The sequence below is a fragment of the Oculina patagonica genome, chromosome 2 (assembly GCF_052425735.1).
Source record: "Oculina patagonica isolate OP01 chromosome 2, crgOcupat, whole genome shotgun sequence".
NCBI lineage: Eukaryota > Metazoa > Cnidaria > Anthozoa > Scleractinia > Oculinidae > Oculina > Oculina patagonica.
In genome coordinates, this window is record NC_135759.1 from 44,585,291 (window position 1) to 44,604,009 (window position 18,719).

At 35.7% G+C, this 18,719-nt stretch overlaps 2 protein-coding genes across 3 annotated transcripts in view; one reads left to right on the forward strand and one right to left on the reverse strand.

Annotated features, from left to right (window-relative positions):
* LOC144644768 (MAM and LDL-receptor class A domain-containing protein 1-like) overlaps nucleotides 1–4,836 on the reverse strand; it is a 47,727-nt gene extending 42,891 nt beyond the window's left edge. For both annotated transcript variants that reach the window (XM_078504294.1, XM_078504293.1), the window contains exons 1-9: nucleotides 4,781–4,836; nucleotides 4,255–4,343; nucleotides 3,757–3,851; nucleotides 3,305–3,549; nucleotides 2,669–2,776; nucleotides 2,348–2,590; nucleotides 1,609–1,665; nucleotides 805–936; nucleotides 118–359 (exon numbers count right to left, since the gene is read on the reverse strand). In XM_078504294.1, coding sequence (XP_078360420.1) covers nucleotides 118–359; nucleotides 805–936; nucleotides 1,609–1,665; nucleotides 2,348–2,590; nucleotides 2,669–2,776; nucleotides 3,305–3,549; nucleotides 3,757–3,851; nucleotides 4,255–4,343; nucleotides 4,781–4,823 — 1,254 coding nt within the window. In that variant the 5' untranslated portion in view covers nucleotides 4,824–4,836. The remainder of the gene's footprint in view (nucleotides 1–117; nucleotides 360–804; nucleotides 937–1,608; nucleotides 1,666–2,347; nucleotides 2,591–2,668; nucleotides 2,777–3,304; nucleotides 3,550–3,756; nucleotides 3,852–4,254; nucleotides 4,344–4,780) is intronic.
* A 9,877-nt stretch (nucleotides 4,837–14,713) lies between these two features.
* Nucleotides 14,714–18,041, forward strand: LOC144642406 (serine protease 27-like). Its single transcript, XM_078501365.1, has 5 exons — nucleotides 14,714–14,763; nucleotides 16,276–16,364; nucleotides 16,643–16,737; nucleotides 17,690–17,732; nucleotides 17,994–18,041. The coding sequence occupies exons 1-5, from the start codon at nucleotides 14,715–14,717 to the stop codon at nucleotides 18,039–18,041; spliced, it is 324 nt and encodes a 107-aa protein (XP_078357491.1). The 5' UTR covers nucleotide 14,714.
* Nucleotides 18,042–18,719: the final 678 nt, after the last annotated feature.

Consider the following 18,719-nt stretch of genomic DNA (forward strand, 5'->3'; position numbering starts at 1 on the left):
AATTGGTCCAAATAAAATAAACAATAAAATAGGGCCTAAATTGATAATGAGTCATCACTTTTGTCAATGATTGTAGTTCTGATGAAGTATTTAAACTCAGTTGATGCTTATCTTTACCTCTGAAGCTCCTGGTTCAGTTATGTCAACCTTTGCTAGTGTCCACTGGTTTCCTTGGTTACCTGACTTGGTAAATATTTTCTTTTGCCCAACGTAAACGTTCAGTGTTCCCATTGTGTTGCCGTACATATGATAGTAGAAGGACAAGCACTTTTTAGTGCTGAATGACAAACCGTTTTTCACAAGCTTTGCATTGTCTCCTTGTACTCTTGGAGATGAAGTTTCGATATACGCATAATTTCCTGTAGAAATGAAATGAATGTCAGTATTATTTTTTCGTAAAAGTTAAACAGAACGAAAAGTTAAAGTAATTAGTTTTAAAATATAAACTTATGTCATTTACTTGATGAGGATTGTTGCTTATACGTGATGTTAAATTACTGCTTAGCTATTCCAGAAATAGAACCATTTTCGCTCGCCTCTGTCAATAACACTTTAAAAAAAAGAACTGGACATTTTTTTTTTAATCAGTTCTTATACAACGGGGTGTCTCTCTTTCCTATGACTTTACTCTAACAGTCCACCATGAATAACTCTTTAATATATAACTACTGTTATTTCGTCAACTAAATTCTGGTGGTTTCTGTTACGGAATTATTTATGCCAAGTCGAAATTGAACTTCAGGAACAATGAAGATGTCGTCTGTGATTCGTTAAGTTAAAGTACATTATCTAAAGATATCTTACCATTTCCAGAGACATCCTGACTTGGTCCGGTGTTACTGGAGGGTGTTCCTCCCGAATTAATACTCCAGTCGAATTTGTCGAGATGTGATTGAACGAATCCACACGTATTGGTATCGAAGGAGCACTGAAACACTGTGAAAGAGAAAAGATCCCGATGTGGAAATTAATAATACTTATAACTTAAGCATGTTATCATCAGGAAGATTAAGCCAGATAACAGAACATGCAGAAAATTTGATGTTAAATATATTCAGCAAACGTAGGTATGATTAGACTGTTACAGAACAACGATTAATTTTTATAATCCTCACCCAATTACTTGCCTGCCTTGTCAAATTAAGCAATAGAGCACACTTTCTAGGAATTTAATAAAACCACGCAGGATATCGGGAGAACACGAGAAAAGCTTGCACGCTTTTCAAATGTTATAAAGTTTTCAACAATCATAATTTTTCTCTTACTGCGAGGGAAAGTTTGGGATCGTCACAAATCGTCCCCAGCCTGTTTGGTGTCAGAATCGACAATCAAATAATAATATCATTATTTTAACGGAATACTTCGCTGATTTGAAAGTAATTTTTCAAATACTGGCTTTTCGCAAATTGTGGAAGCAAAGTTGGAAAAAAAATAAGCGGTGAAATTTTAGTAAGTTGCAAGACATCCATTTTTGTCACAATTGTATCACCCGCGGCGGAAGTCTTTTGCCAACGTTAGTAGGTTTTAGATTTAAAGGACACATCCAGTGAGTTCAGTCGTTACGAGGTGTGAATGTATTTGAGAGAAGTGAAAAATATATTCTCTTACCAATGTTTCCAGGAGTCGTAGGGAGAGGTGGTGACGCGGGTGTCGGTGGGGTTCCTCCTATAAATGCAAACAGATGCATATGCTAGTTTCGTTTTCCCCCTAAATGTAACCTTATGTACACAAATGAAAAAAACATAATAATAGCTAAATGGTAATTAATTTAAAGGAAGAGTCTTTCGTGCGATTCTACGCTACTCCATTCATTAAAAAGCATGGTTGTAGATTTTAACTGCATAGCTATGTTGGCTCTATATGTGTTTCACGACGCCTGTGCTGTGTGCTGCAATCAATCAAAAAAAAAAAACGTGCTTTCGAATCAGGAACAAATAATTTGGACAATATAATCCTTTACATACCACCAGTTACATTTTTCTTCGTCGGTTTGAAATTCGTCCTTTTACATTTTTTGTCGATGTAACACGACCCTGATAGTTAAGTTTCACCGAAGTGATGGTGAGTAGCAACCGACACTGAGAAGATAGTTCTTTTAGTATAAACAGAACTGGTATATACTAAAACACCAAGATAATAGACCCGAAAAGGATAATTTTTGACTAAATTATTTCTGTCAACGATTGCAATTTTCTCGAGCAAGTTGCTCGGAGATAAACAGCAAAGGATATCCAGAGTTTGAGTACCCAATCAGAGAGTTCTAAAAACGCGATCCACTGTTTAAGTATATACTAATTAAAAGTAACTGTTTTTATTAACAATCGTGTTATTTAAATTGGTTACAAACCTCCGTCGCCTATTCCTGTGTGCTGTTTGATCCAAGCTCGGAACCGTGTCAATCGTGCAAACACTGTGAAGATTTGCCTTGCATTGCATGTTCCAGAGCCCCAACTGACGGCACCGTGAAGGGAATACGTTTTCCCGTCTGCGTTCAGGCACACATACGGGCCTCCACTGTCACCATGGCAACCGCTTAAAATGGTATTCTCCACACCCGCGCACAGCATTTGCCGAGTAAAAGTCACTGAAACTAAGGGTAGATAAAAATTAATAAATGATAAAAACAGTGTTGACTTATAAATTCAGCGCTTAGTTTCACGTGGAGTACCTCCTGCTTGACTGATCTTCAGTTTGCACTTGTTGTTGTCGATAGGAGGCATCTTGGCCTGCTGTAAAATGTGGTAAGAACTTCCAGGATGCCTGATCTTTCCCCAGCCTAATCAACAAAAGAAAAATTAGAAACGGAAGCAAAAATGAAACTTAGTACCTTGAAGAAAACAGCGAACAAAAAAGTGTAGATGTAATAATGATAATGTACAATTTCTAATAATTCATTGTAGTGCATCAAATTTACTAATGTAAAGATCAGATGATTTTAATTAAACTCTTGTTTTAATATGAAAACGTTTGAAGTACAGCAAACAATATTATTTTTTTATCGACCCTCGAAAACAATTTAGTTCTCTTTCTCCTCGAATCACAATGTCCCCTAAACTTTCTTTCTGTGTCGATTCGAAATTGCGCAAAAATATTCTTAATTAATAAAGTAGATTTCATTCAACTGTCGGTGTCGCGAAATACTAAAGTTGTATAAACAGGCTGAATGAATTATTCCGTTAAATGCACTGCAAAAAAATACTAAAAAATTTAGTCACATCTCAAATTAAAAATAACTGAATTTGTAATACACTGTATGTAGTTAAGGTAAAATAGTCTACAAATATTATTTTATATCTCAACTCACCTGTAATGTAGCATTTCGATCCTGTTGGAATATCTGAGTCATGAGATGGTATGCAGACGGGATTCACTCGCTGAGAAAGTTTTACAGGGCTGGCTAGTTCAATTAAGGCAATGTCGTTGTTGAGTCGGCTTGGCCTGTTGTATTGTGGATGAGAGATGATTCGTTTGGCCACCACCTCTTGTTCTGTTCCCTCAATTGTGTTCCGATTGTGATCACCCACGACAATTTTATAATTGCTAGGAATTCTACAAAAAGGAGAACATGAAAAGTTACGAGGCTACAAACGACCAATGGTAAACGTAATTTATTTATAATCAACTTGTCTATCTTTTATTCTCATACAGCTTAGAATTTCTATAAAGGAGAATAGGATAAAACTAATCTCCGGTGCGCACACACTAAATCATTAAAACTCTACTTAAGAAATCACACGTTGCAATCTAAACACTTACGAGCTGCCTGCGACACAGTGGGCAGCGGTTACTATCCAGTCTTTGGAAATCAGCGATCCGCCACAAATAAATCTGTTATAACGCTTTAAAGCAATCTGTAAGAGAAAACAAATACAACTTGTTTCTACACTGCGATAACGTTTTTTAAAAGTATCAATTAAAATTGATACTTTTAATGTTACATATGATAATGAAGCGATTGTAAAAAATCCGAAACGTTTTATGTTTAGTAGCCTGATCAGTAAAAAAGAACAAGGGGGAAACAAGGAAGATCTGGAGATCTACGGGAAGGTGGAGAGATACCAACAGAGACAGACCTAGAGAAAAGTTCCATGGCTGTCTTTTAGAATTAACCCTGAATATTTCCTTAACCTACAGTCTTGTAAGCTATATCTTGTGCCTAAAACGGTGTGATTTTAAAGCTAACTCTTGTGTACCTAGCTATAGTTTGCTTGTAATTTTGATTAGCTTTATCAACAATTTTTGTTATCCACGTACCTGCCATGGCCAAGCCCCTGGCTTTGCATCCTGGCCTCCTATGACACGTGACTGGGCAATGGGCGTACTGCCACAAGGCAGTTGTTGTCCTGAAATAAAAGAAAAGAAATCTAAGTTAACATATATCTGAGACGGTGTTCCGTTAAGCCTATTCATATATAGAATGTATCACATAAAGTGGTGTTTCTGGTGAGCAAAAATAAACCATTATAAACCAATATGCAAGAGCGGAAAACGAACGTTATCTGGGTTAAACTTTAGCGATGCTCGATGAAAAACTTACTTTAAGGTATCAATTTCGACAACAAAAGAATATTAATGACAAAACACGAAAGAACGCGCAACGAAGTTCGTCATTCACAACGATAAAATGAGTTCCCTTGAATTAGTTTCAGTGAAAACACTGTTCGCACTCGCCTTGGCCTCGTTTAAAGAAATTCGCAATAAACGATGTTGTAAAAGAAATAAAACGAACCTTAGCAAAATGTCTTTCATAAGGAAATATTAAATTTAAATTTTCACTAACCTGTTACAGCGCACGCTACTAGCAACAACACCAGCAATATCATCTTGAGACGATCAAAGATGACTGCGAAAATTACCTCTGTTAGGACGATCTTTATGCTCAATCCTGTGAAATAAGACTCGACCCATTAACAAATTGTCGTTGAAATGTCATGACAAGCGAAACATCAGAGCAAATGTTTTCTTTGAAGTCGATGTCCACATAAGGTGGTCACGGAACTGATCTTAAGATAAACAAGTTTGCTAAACTGCTCACTAAACCTGAAAAACAGTTCTTTGATGCAAAACTTCTGCTAAACAGTCTTTGGTTAAACCAAAGGAATAAAAATCGTTCATTTTTCTAAATCGATTTTTGTGTTTCAAGTTGAGCAATTCTTTTCTTATTTTCTTAGCTGTGTCTAGCTTTAATTAATGAAAGGAAAGCCATACGTTCTATGATAATTTAGTTAGAGACAGGATTAAGACAGTAAAATGAGAGTTGTTTAAGCTGTTTGTATAGGTGCGTGATAATGTGTGTCTACCGTGCACGGATTTCTAAGAAGCGCCTCTTAAACGAATATGTTTTTGATTTAATTTAGTCAGAGCAATGGTGTTTGTGCTAACACAGTTTGTAGATAAATCTTGTCTCAATTAAACATAAATGAAGCAAAGTTAAAATATTTCCACTGGAAAACAAGCAAATGTGCTCGATTTAACGTTATTGAAGTGGCTATGTTTCGTCCCACAGCAATGTATGTAAGGAAAGAACCTTCTTTATGTTTTAACCGATAATGGACAAACAGTGAAAAGTGATTAAACAAAACTGCCCGCATTGTTAAGATTTACCTAACTAAACAATTACTGCTGAGCCAAAAACGCTAAATACGGAATTATTAATCTACAACTAATTTACTTCTGAAAGCTTTTTCTCAAATGTTTTTTCATATATATTAAATAACAATAGTTTTTGGCCTTAATAGTTTCAAATGTATAATTAAAGATTTATACAGCTTACACCGCCAAAACACGAACGATTTTAATTTTATGCAGCTTGTTTCACAGACGACCTCACACGATCTATCTTTGGTAATAAATTGAACGAATTTTTATTAATTTTTTTCTCGCGTGGCTTCAGCGATAAGTAAGTAAAAGTGTCTTTAAACACAATTATTAACTTTCGATTATTAACTTCTCATTTTCAAGACAAATGATTAACTCTATAGTTCCCTAACCTTTAATAAAACAAAAAATATTGTGAAGTTTACCGCTAAACAACCATTCGAAATAAAACCTGGGCGTCCACATTGGTAAGATGTACCATTTTCTGTCTGATCGTTTTTATATATTTTATACAATTTTATGTTACTTGTAAAGCGCTTAAGAATATTTTTCATATAATATTATCGCTATATAAACTAAATTAGTATGATGAAGGTTCCACTAGCAAACACTAGCTTATAATCGATATGGCTGCACATAATGTTAATACCGTACTATTCTAAAAAATTTTGCACACTTTTACAATTATAAAAACTACATATACCGGCTTTAAATTTTTCAAATGCTGAAAGCTTCTCCTTTTGTTATATTTTTTACTAGCTTAAACCATCTACTGATATTAACTTCAGCGAATTAAAAGTCAAACCTCTTTTAAGATAACATCTGTGTTTTATTTAAATACAATAAACTTTAAAAAATGCCTGAAACAAGTCATTACGCGAAGAAAACGTGTTTCAAACTGCAAAGCTATCATTTATTTTTGTAAGAATTTACCGATATGCGATAAGCAATTAGTAATTTCTCCAACAATAGTTTTTTTGTTTTATTGGCGAGAAAAACGTCTAATGATCTGCCCGGTGTTTTTATCCTGTGAAACAAATAACGCACACAAAAAATAGTTTTAGATCAATGATTAATTTAAAGTTTTGCCTAAAGCCTAGTGCAAAACACATGTGTGCTTATCATACAGATGGTCTAAAGAGTCGGATACTGGATTGAACCTCCGGGGAAGTACTCCTTTTAGTGGAATATACAGGATGGCTCCGCCCAGAAAGGGGGCCTTTTGCAGCCTAGAGGTATATAATAGTATAGGGATTTCACGAACTGGAGTATAAAAAAGGTTTGGGAAAACTGTTATTTAGGTATCTAGAATGGCCTTTCGAAACATCTCGAACAGGCCCATCGAATGGTTGATTCATCAAACTATTTTTTTAGGGTAATTAAAGCAAAAAAAGTTTTGAAAAAAGATACATTATTCTTACTTTAGGTGTAGGAATGGAGTACAATTTTCTAATGATGGGTTACTTTTTCTTTCAAAAATGGTATGCAGCTTCAACAGAATCGTAAATAGAATATTGAAAAGTTATGGTGGGTAGTGGTAGTTCACCGACGCTTCGTAAATCAGTCACTTTGTTCCAGCGAAATGACAGAAAAACCATGAATATAAATGTTTTAAGAAACGCTGTCGGACCCGAAAGCGTGAAGTCTACGTGATTAGGCCCAATGGCGTGTAAGTGTATTCATGTTGTTGTATTGCATATTGTGCAAGTTTCGATTTTACACATGATGTATTTGCTTTCTCGTTTTGGAAAATTGTACTAAAATTTTATTTTGGCAAAATCAAGCTTACCTCTTCAGGTTTAAAATAAAAGGAAAACGTCCAATATGTTTTTCATGTTGTTACATCGTATTGGTGTTGTGTGCGTGCTGTGGTTTTCTACTTTTACCTAATTTGGCATCGTCGCCAAGCTTCTAGGCTTCTTTTGAACATACTTTTATTAAATAGGATTTGGCCCCTCTTATAAAATATTTTCGATTCATCTCCCTCCTTCGGGGCTTGTACTTTATAGCATGTACCAAATTAAATTGTTATGATTATATGATCTTTCCATTCTCACCCGCTTTTATTTTATATGTAAGTTATCAAAATATCAAAAGCCGAAAAAAGATACACAAGATATCGCGCGATAGGTACTCGTATTCACGGAATTTGTGCATGGTTTTATAAGAAGAGGCTTTTTATACTGCTATTAAGAAACTCACTGTTATTAATGATAACAAACTTATGTAAAAATCTGAAATTAGAGTTTTTGGTTCTTGGAAATGTTTTTTTTTTATAGTTTAAATACATAAAAGCGGTTCTCCTAAAATTGTGTTGTATCTTTTGTTCCATTTTCGGAATTTCGCCCGTTGTCCAGACCGACTTGAACATCTTCGTAAAATAGAATATCTAAAACACAAATCTTCACAGAGTAACATAGGAACTTAAAACCATCGAGCTCGACATTATTGTTTTGTGCATATATAAACAGCTCTTCTGTTACCCAGAAGGACTGTGCTTTGTCTACGTTATCGACAAGGTTTCCACCTTGGGCGTTTCTCGTCCATTTTAACATTAAAAGGAAGAAGAAAATATTATAAAAATAGCTTGGATTTAAATTTGCATTGCTTAAAACGTAACTTTTGTCACGTTTTTAGATGAAGGTGATACAACATTCACACTGACTGAACAGCTTGTCGCGAAACCAAACAAAAATGAATTGTTCCATTATTGCATTAGATTGAACTACGTTGGTGTTGTATTTTCCTAGCTGTTCAGTTAATTCTATAAATCTAATTGCTTGTTTTTCGATAAACACGAAAACAAGTTCAGATTTCGTGATATGTAGAAAAGCAAAATCGTTTGCTTTTTAAGACAACGGTTTGTTTTTTCAGCTACCTTTGTTTGCCTAAGTTTTTTGCGCAGACATCATGCATTTTACTTTATTTACTGAAATTATAGAAAGCAGGTAATGGTCCAAATTTATTTGAAAGTAGATATTTTAATTAACAAAAAATAAGCGATCGTCCCTCTGGTGAAAGAATATTTAAATAACATCCTAAAGTAGAAATAAATTCTGCCGTAATTTTGTCTATGAAAATTTCGAGGACTTACTTGCACATGTCTTATTGTGATTTTAAACGTTTTTAATAGCCCAGTGAGATATTTCCTCGGCAATGCTGATTCAAAGCTAATATCAACTGCCGATGTTGAAGAAACCGGACTCTTAATAATTGTTTTATTTCCAACAGAATACAGACAACGTGAAGCGATTGCATGATTAATAACGACAATTTCCCGATACCTCTCGTTTTAATTCGATCGTTCTTTGTCATTTGGTAACGTTGTCCTTTAAAGCGTTTTAAAATGTTTAAAAACTTTTAAAACAATATGCGTGTTTTAGATGTTTTCCTGGGACGCAACTCCCCTGCGTTGCGTGTAACCTGTGCCGAAAACTTCGTGGTTTGGTGGAAATTGGATGACATTTATAAAGCCATTTATAGGAATTGGATCTGACCGTAAGAAATAAAAGCGACTGCATCGCACTCAGACTTGATTTTGGTTTTTGAAAATTTAATTACGGAATGTTCAGTAATCCGGTTCCAACATACTCTTAAGTCCAATGTACTTTTGGATGGCCTGTATCTTAAAAACGAAAAATAAATGCGCTAAATCCCGAAAGACTTCTGGCGAAGATGTTTAATACAGAATTTTTGGGCAAAATTTTGCTGTTCTGTAACAAATTACCAATACTTGTTAATTCCCTCAAAGATTCAACATATCACACCTCTTGGATGACATCTTGATACACTATCGTCTTCAGATAGCAGGTTCAATCTCCTAAATCACGCAGGAAAACAGCGTATGATGTAAAATCAAAGCTAGCACCGTTTACAAGCAATACGACGCAACCTGATCTAGTTGCCGTATATAGTTAATAGAGAGGTTAAGCATGACGTTTACGGCAAACGGCAAACGGCAAAAATAAAACTTTTGCCGTCTATCTTCAGTTGTGTATACAGAAGTGTGAAATTATTTGTATTTGCAAAGATGTAGGAGACATTTTCCATTTTTGTGTGTTTATTTACGGATTAGAAGAAAAGAACTCAAAATCAGAAGTTATCTTTGCCGTTTGCCGTCTGCCGTTAACGTCATGCTTAACCTCTCTAATATTTCGTCTAACCACGGTCGACATTTCTCTTTCTGTCTTTAAAAAATGCGTATGTACCAAAAACATATTAAATGATTCGACGCGTTATGAGAACAAAGATGCGATTCGAAAGACAAAAGAGATAATTTACAAGGCAAAAGCCGGGTAAATGGCGTCTGCTCTCTATACATGTATATGTCCATGAGTATAATATTTTCTGATGTATCCGAAGAATTCCTCGCAGCTTACTTTAACAAAACATAGCCTTATAAATAGAACACAAAACGTGCATCCATGCTTTGAAAAATGTTTGCAAAAATTTATGTTGTAATTAGGCACAGCTCACTTGAACAAAACATAGCCTTCATAAATGAAACATAAAACGTGTATCGATGTGTTGAAAATCGCTTGGGAAAATTTGTTGTAGTGAGGTGAAAAATTTCATGTTGTGATGAGGCGCTGTAGCTCACTGAACACTCTTATAAAAAAAAAAAAAAAAAAAATGGTGTGGGGTTTTTTTTTTTTTTTTTTTTTTTTTTGGCAACGTATAGTTTGCATGTCGTCGATAACTATGTAATAAGCGAAAATCTGAATTTATGATATTAAATTATTTCGGAGTTGGGGCAGTGATTCTCTGCGACAGAATGGCTTAACCGAGCTCTTTATTCAAATGAAATGCCTCAATTTTCGAAATATTTCACAAGCGACTAACTAGACCTTATGATAAATTAAAAAGCTTGCATTTAGTTTTATTCTGATAAATTCAGAAATTGTAATAAAAAAAGGCCAAGCCGTCTTCTCTTCCAAGGACAGCTTCTTAATCGCTATCCGAATGCGAAGGCAAATGAAAAAACAATTCAGTGAACTTTCATGCTTGAGGAGATAGGTAAGAAAACATATCGACATAAAAAATGCTGAAATTGAAAGATTCATGCCAAGATTCATAACAAAAATAAATATCAAAAGGCTTGACGCTGGGGCTTCGCCAAAACATTCAAAGAACAATCCTTAAAAAAATGTTCCCAAGGAAAGTTGGGGAGAACATTTTGGCTTTGCCATGCGCTCTCCTACTCAACAATTGGATGTGTCCAAGGGGGGACAACCAAGGCGCAATGACAAGTAAGTTGATTTCTTTTCCATCATTAAACACAACATAAAATAATTTGTCGAGTACTATTTTAGACAGCTAACAAGAACCCTTTTACAACTAAAGCGGACGAGCACAGACAACGTAATTACCTCCTAGTCTCGACAGACTACAATTTTAAGAAGTGGGATTTGAAACAAAAAACATCACCTTCAACTTTAAGTCAAACGTCTGTTACATTCAGTCGTACTAGCTAAGCTTCATCGTTTGTAGAGAATTCGAAAAGAAACGCTGCAGAACATGCTATTTATTTAAATATTATGCGGAGCGCGCGAAGTTTGCAGCTAAATATACCGGTACCGCTAGCTTGTTCTGTGGTCTACCGAAAGGATCTCCAAAGTAGGGAACGCGTCAATGACGGCTATAAGCGACGAAACCTTAAAGCATAATTTTGACACAAGAAACCAGGAACTTGTTTGTAAGATAAATTGCTTTTAAAAACATCACATTATGTGTATCATGGACAAACCGCGCGGGCTGATATACTAGAATTTCAGAGCAATCCGTACTTTTGGGTCAGAATCAATGATCGAGCAGTATGTGTATCGACACAATCAGAACTGTGAGTGATGTCATTAATAGAGCTTGAAAATCATCATAAAAAGCTATTTTTCTTGAATAAACGGTACATAGAAATGACTTCGACACAGGAAATGACCACGTGAATATTCGTATCTGTTAACACTTCCTTTCATTTTCTTTCTAGTTCCTTGTATATGTCGCAAACTGAATAATTTTGGACCTTTTGTTAATAATCCGCGGTTACATTCTTCGCTCCACCATAATTTCATAAAGAACGAAGTTCCTCGATCCAGATGTCTTCCTCGGGCCGGAGTTTTCTTGAACGTTTCTTTGAAGCCTGTTTCACTTCTTTTAATATATACTTTTTCATCAGGATATGTCTGCTACAAACCATTCACCAAAGGCTTCATCTCCTTCAATTTCATAATAGTCAAAATCATTAGTCCTTTTTCGGTAGTCCTTTTTCAGTGTAAGTGGAGTAATTGTCGAACATTTTCGGAAGGTGATGTCATAAGCAATTAAAAATGGACTTTGTAGACCCTCCCCTTTGTAAATCTGTAGATAATCGCCCGAAGTGAAGAGCTCAGTCGTTGGACATCACTATAGTAATTTTGTTTAAGTTGCCACCTCTTGTTTAAAAGGCCGTACAAAAAGCGAAAATTGGGTTAATTACTTCGAATTTATTGAAAGCGATAAGTAAGCGACTCCGGAAAGATATAAGAATAACGCCAGAACGGAGTAAGGGAAAGTGAAACATCAGACAGCGTGTCGATCGGACAAAGAAAGATCTCCAGAAAGGAAGCTTACACGGGAATAAAGCTTGAAACGCAGTCACACAGCAATTAGTTGAGAACTATTTGCTGACGCCTGTCCAAGCAGGAATCTAGTTATTGGAAATAGATACTATAAAATATTTCCCTTTCTTTCTTAGAAGGAAAATTTTCGCGATCTATGTTATCACCAGGATGCAGGGGAGAGACAGACTTCGCGCAAAAAAGGAAACCAATAAAATACATAGCTTAAAATTAATCAATTTCATTTTCATGAAAAGTCTTAAAAGACGTCGATGTCCTACTATCAGTGGCGCTCGCAATCGTTTGCTTATGGCGTTTTGTAATTTATTCAAGAGATAAGCAACAACCTTGTATTCTATCATTTCATGTGCACCGTATAAGATTGATATTCAAACTGTGACTTATTATCTCTTCGATTGCATCGCGGCTAACCGGTTAATATCGCAAACAATCACGATGTGGAAACCAGCCTTAAGTTAATGCAAGCAGTTATGTTTTACTGTAAGATCCAAATCGGCAAACAAACAAAAAATACGACTTGCTAACTCATTTCGGTATAAGGCCATATTTATTTCAGTGTTATGAACGATATGATCAAGGTAGTCAAAAGTTGAGAAAAATCAGCGATAGAACTACAGGTAATTACAAATAAATATACATGTTAGATGCTGGGGAAGACTTGCGATGCCAAAAAGTATTTTCCTTTGAAGAAAAGCGCTTACCGAAAAGCAAAAGGTCCCCTGCGGACTTGAATATTAGTTGTACTAGCGAAAATGCCGCCTTTTGATATGTCTCTGGCTTTTGCACTGCTAATAAGTATATGATCAGCTACCATTGTGAATTTAAAAAATATTGTTTGGCCAAATGGTTTTAGGCCTAGAAAGTTAAGAACTGATTTTGGACTTTGTTTAATGCGTTTTTCCTTATTACAGCTTTACATTTCCATATATACAGTACCATCCCTAACACACAACATGTGTTATGCAAATAAAAACTAAAAAAAAAAATCCCTGACACACAACCCTCACCAACTACGTTTCAAAACATTCTTCGAGTGTCGAACTTCAGTACTTTATCATATGCTTAGTTGTATAAAGCAGAGCCTTTTTCACCTCAAGCCTAACGAAACTACTCAACAAGGACGTGTAAAGCGATACAACGGTTCCAGCTACGAAGAACCGTCACGGCTGCAGATGCCCAAAGAAAACCAGGAAAGATCAAACATCCTGGAAAGTTTCAACTGATACATTTTCCCATTAGATTTTTACATAGTTGAATTTCTACAGATATTTATCATGGAACAACGGTCTGTAGTAACAAAACAATCCGACCTTAGAGAGCCAGCTATAGAAAAAATACAGTTTAGCTTTTGGTTTCCCTTAATTTACAAAACTCGAGTTTCATTATTATGCGGTGAAAGAAAGTCACTTTATTCCAAATGAAAAGGGTTTTTTGTTATTGTTACAACACTGAAGAAGATATTAACATTATCATCGATAAAGCAATTCTGGAAAAGATAATTATTTTTAAATTTTATCAAAGAAAGCTCATTCTGCATAAGACTGGGATGTTGCGTGTTTTGGCGGTGAAAGCTGTATATACAAAACACTAATGCAGCTCTAGCTATTAAGGCAAACTCGGTTTAATTAAATATTTATTCTTAAATAATTGAGAGGAAGCTTTAAGAGATAAATTAGCTGTAAACTAATATCTGCAATTCCAATGTTTTTACGCCCAATTTTGATTGTCCAATTAAGTAAATCTTAACACTGAGCGCACCTTTTCCAAAAGAACTGTGTCATGCAAAATTACCGCACTCTCAGTCTGAAGGAATCCCGAAAAAAATGTTTTAAGGTAAAAAACTCATTGCTATGTTGACTAACGTTCCACCCGAGATTTAAGTGAAAATCGTCAAGATAATAATAATAATAATAAAATAATATATTTTTTTTTTTTTTTATTTTTTTTTAAAAAAATTTAAATACGATGTGATCACAAACGGCTGTCTTTTAATCTTATTTTGTTATCCACGTCAAAATTGAATCCGAAAATTCCACAAGGTTTGCGGAAATGTGTCCACACGCATTATGTGTTCAAACATATGTCGTTATGTCATCATGGTTTGGCTTTAATTGAAACTGGCTTTCCTTTTATTTGCTAAAAGCTAGCTTCAGGTGCATTGTATTTAATTCGCAATTCAATTGCTCCAAATTAAGTTCAAACATTAAAAAAGGTGATCAGCCAAAGGTTGTTTAGCTGCTACATATGTTGCATCAAAGAAATATTTTTAGGTTCAATCAAACGTGGAGAATCGCTAATTTGTTGTTCTTAGAGAACAGTTCCGTGACTAGCTTATGGAAACACCGATTAGGAAAAGAATTTTTTAGGGGATGTTTCAGCAATGTCACTTGTGCTGTTTACAAAAAGATTTAATTTTTAATGGACGAGTCTTATTTCACTTCCTGTAGCATAAATACGGCCCTGGTATAGATAATTGCCACATTCAACTTTGATCGTCTCAAGATGATATTGCTGGTACCGGTGTTGCTGCTACTAGGTAACGGTGCAACAGGTAAGATTAAGTTTTATGTTTATCGCACTTGCGGAATTCGCGTACCTGAGCTAGGTTTGTTTCATTTGCTTTACAGTATTGGTCGAAGTAATCGTGAATAGTATAAGTGTTATAGTTCCATGCATTTAATCTAACTTCTTGCTGCATAGTAGTGAATATTCCGGTCTTTATAATTTTCCTTCCGCTCCTTAAATAGGAGTTCAAACCGAGGATCGAGAAGGAGTCCAGGATGCCCATGCTGAAGGCGAACCAATCAAAAATGACGGAAGAATGCGCGCTAGGGTTTAAATTGTTCGTTTAAATAAAAAATCGTCTACACGACGAACCGCGCGACTAAAGTGCAAGAAAAATTACCGTTAGCTTAGTCCAAACCAATTAAATGAGCGTGTACTCAATTTAGGAACACAAGGAAAACCCGAAACACTCCACATTGAAAAGTAAACCCTTACGACATACTAACCAATAAAAAATTAATTCACTTGATTGATAAATGAATGGCGTAGTTCACGCACGTAAAAAAATGATGGCCATTTTAGTAAGAGATCTGAACTCTTGGGAGTACTGAATAAATACAACGAGGTTTTCATTTGAATTACACGATTTGTAGTTAGCGGCTGGCGTTTTTTGCTTCTGCCGCTTTTTAAGCAGAAAATTGCTAGTAAAGGCTTTTTAAACATTATCCTGGGGTTGATGCTTTAGTTCATGGCTGCTTATTCATTCGCCATCTGCAGTGCGCTCGCATTTCCAACGTAATAAATAAATAATAAATCAACTTTGTTTAACGAGGGTTGCACGTAACAGTCTTCGACTGACAAACCAGTGGCCCTCGGATTCCCGATCGAATTGGAATTTAGAAGTGTTGGTTTTTGTGGAGGGAGGAAAACCGGAGAACCCGGAGAAAAACCCTCGGAGCAAGGACGAGAACCAACAACAAACTCAACCCACATATGGTACCGGGCCGGAATCGAACCCGGACCACATTGGTGGGAGGCGAGCGCTCTCACCACTGCGCCATCCCTGCTCCCCGTGCTGCCATATACCGTAAAATTTCCCTATCCTCTCCCCCCCCCTCTTCCCGCTCATAAGCCAACACGGATTGAGGTCCATCTACATATATACAACCCCCCCCCCCCCCGCCGATATGATATAAGCCCCCTCTCCCAATATCGTTCCAAATATTGAAATGAATTTAATTTATTTTAATTTTCTTAAAGCTTAATCTCCCCCCCCCCCCCCTCAATACGTGCCCTCCCGTTAATAAGCTCATTCAAAAACCCCATACGAGGTTGTGGTAGCCCAGGGCTTATAAGCGGAATTTTACGGTATGGTTTTTTCCCCTGATTTCGGAGGAAAAACTACCACGTGTGCATCCAAATTATTGACACTCTCGTCTTACGCCTGGATTCAACCCCTTTTGGCGCGGAAATAATAGTTTAGAAACTTGTGTAAGTAGTAAACGGCAATATTTCATATTTTTAAAATTTAACTGAGTTTCCGTTCTTTCTATTGCAGGACAACAACTGCCTTGCGGCAGTACGCCCATCGCACAGTCACGTGTGATAGGAGGCCAGGATGCAAAGCCAGGGGCTTGGCCATGGCAGGTACTCATTGCCGTAGTTGTTATATTCCGGACTACTTCATGAAATTTAAACTTCAATGACTACGCAAGCAGTGAAGTTTGTAGTGGCTTCGAAAAACAGAGGCAATATCCATATATTTAAAAGAAAAACAATAAATGCTACCCTTGATTTTTTTTTCTGGCTTTCACTCTTGCTTCGTTTTTTCGTTTTCATGCCTCTTACTTTGTGCAATCGTGTCAAGTTTATGTGTCACGTTTATAGCAGACTTAGAAGTTATTGACATTGTATTTTTTCTACAGATTGCTCTGAAACGTAGTGGTCGTTTCATTTGTGGAGGATCGTTAATTTCTGCTACATGGGTAGTTACCGCTGCCCACTGTGTTGTTAGAAATTTGTAAGTGTTTGTATGTATGAGCAAAATATGTTATGTACTTGTTTTATACCATACTTACTTGTGAAGCTAATTTGTGCTAATTATTCTCTGCAATGAAAATAAATGGCATTTTATGTACTTGACCAATGTTGCAACTAAGACCTATTCTGGCTCGGGGTCGCAAGTGCAGGAGGAGACGGGGGTACCTTGGAATGTATCATAATAATAATAACAATCTTTTATTAAGAAGCTCCATCACTAAAAGTGGTTTACATAGAGGTCCTAACACTAGATAAATATTATATAATGATACAATTTAAATCTATAAATTAAAGCTAAAACCGAAATATATATAAATATTAAAAAAATACTTAATTAAAAAGCAGAAAAAATACACTTTTTAAAAATTGGCAAACTTGCCGAGGTTCTTACAGTTCTCTCAAACTCATTAAAGTCTTTGAAACAGTGGTACCGCGAACGATGTTTTCCCCAATTGTATTTGATTTTGGGGAGCTTTATAGTATCTTTATTGCGAGTATTGTAGGCGTGCATAAGGAATTACTTTAAACGTTTTTAATCATTTTAATCATTTTAATCGTTTTATCATAATTATTAAAAAATGTCACCAAACTTACCAACTCCAACTTAAATGTACGTGAAAGCAGTTTTGTATGACCTGTCATTTTTTTACAAACCTGATGTTTATAAGTTAACTATTTTACGACAGGTTAGTTTCATTTTTATTTAATGCGATTTAGGTATTTTTGAATCTCAAAAGGCCTTGCGAAAGCTACGGTGGGGTGCATTTTATGAATAAGGTGGTCTAGTTCTCTGCATTGTCAATTCGCTACGCAATTTAGAGTTTGTGATCGTTAGCTGTGCGAACAATGCTACATAATTAAGTTGTGTGACAAGTTGCAATACACCCATTGTGATAGTTAAGCTCAAAAGTGTTCATTTTCTTCTTTTAAAGAAATCCTGCTATTTATAAAGTTGTCGTGGGTGATCACACACACGTTTTCTATAAACGATGGTCAACTCGGCTGCGCCTCGTTGACTATTTGCTCATAGAAAACTCGGGCTCGTAGTCTAATTGTTAAATAGAACTCGAAAATCCATATGACAGTAAAGTATTGACACAAAGCAAGTAACATAAATGTTTTTCATATGCTACTTACAAGGCTAAAAAGGTAAAAAAAGTTAAAAATGTTTAGCCTTGTAAATAGCATACATTTTATCAAGCGAACATTATGGACATAAATGTTTTTCATTTATAGTTCTTGGCTTTAGGAGAACATGAGTTGATGCGTGCGTTTTGGAAATAGAAAAAGAAAGAAACTAGAATAAAAGGAATTTAAAAAGTGAATTTACACGAGAAACGCTGGGAAAGACATTGCTTTTGAACAAATAAAGTTTCAAGTGGCTTAATACTCAGTTATACTCGAGTTTTAAGCCAATGTACTTTCTTCTACTGCAATTTAAGGTGGCTGAACACAGTTTTCGCGCGCTCTCCCGATTCGAGTCGACCGTGCGCGTGCTCAACGCCGTGAGACAAACTAAATTTAAATGCTGCACGTGCGCAGTTGATCAAAAAGCTGCGACCGCCCGTTTTATTGTCTTTCCAGAAAGGCACAATTTCTAACAAACCCGTCATTAGGATTTTAAGAAATTTTGCCAGGCTGTACTTTAGAAAGCAAGAAAACCGTTGATATCAAAAAATCTGAAATTTAACAAAGGAATTTTAAAACATTGTAGGACATCACGATTAAACATAAAGCTGCGAAAAAAATCTCTCTGTCAAAACTTTGCTACTTCATGGTTAAAATCTCAGAAATTTCCCCACTGTGTTATACACAAACGATGAAAAATATCTAATGACTGAATTTTCTGTAATCGAGCTGAATTCAGCATATTTTGTTGGTTTTTTTATTATCTGGGTTGCCATGGTAACGCAACATGGTCTTACGCAACACGCAAAAATTACAAATGCAGTAGCTGATCGT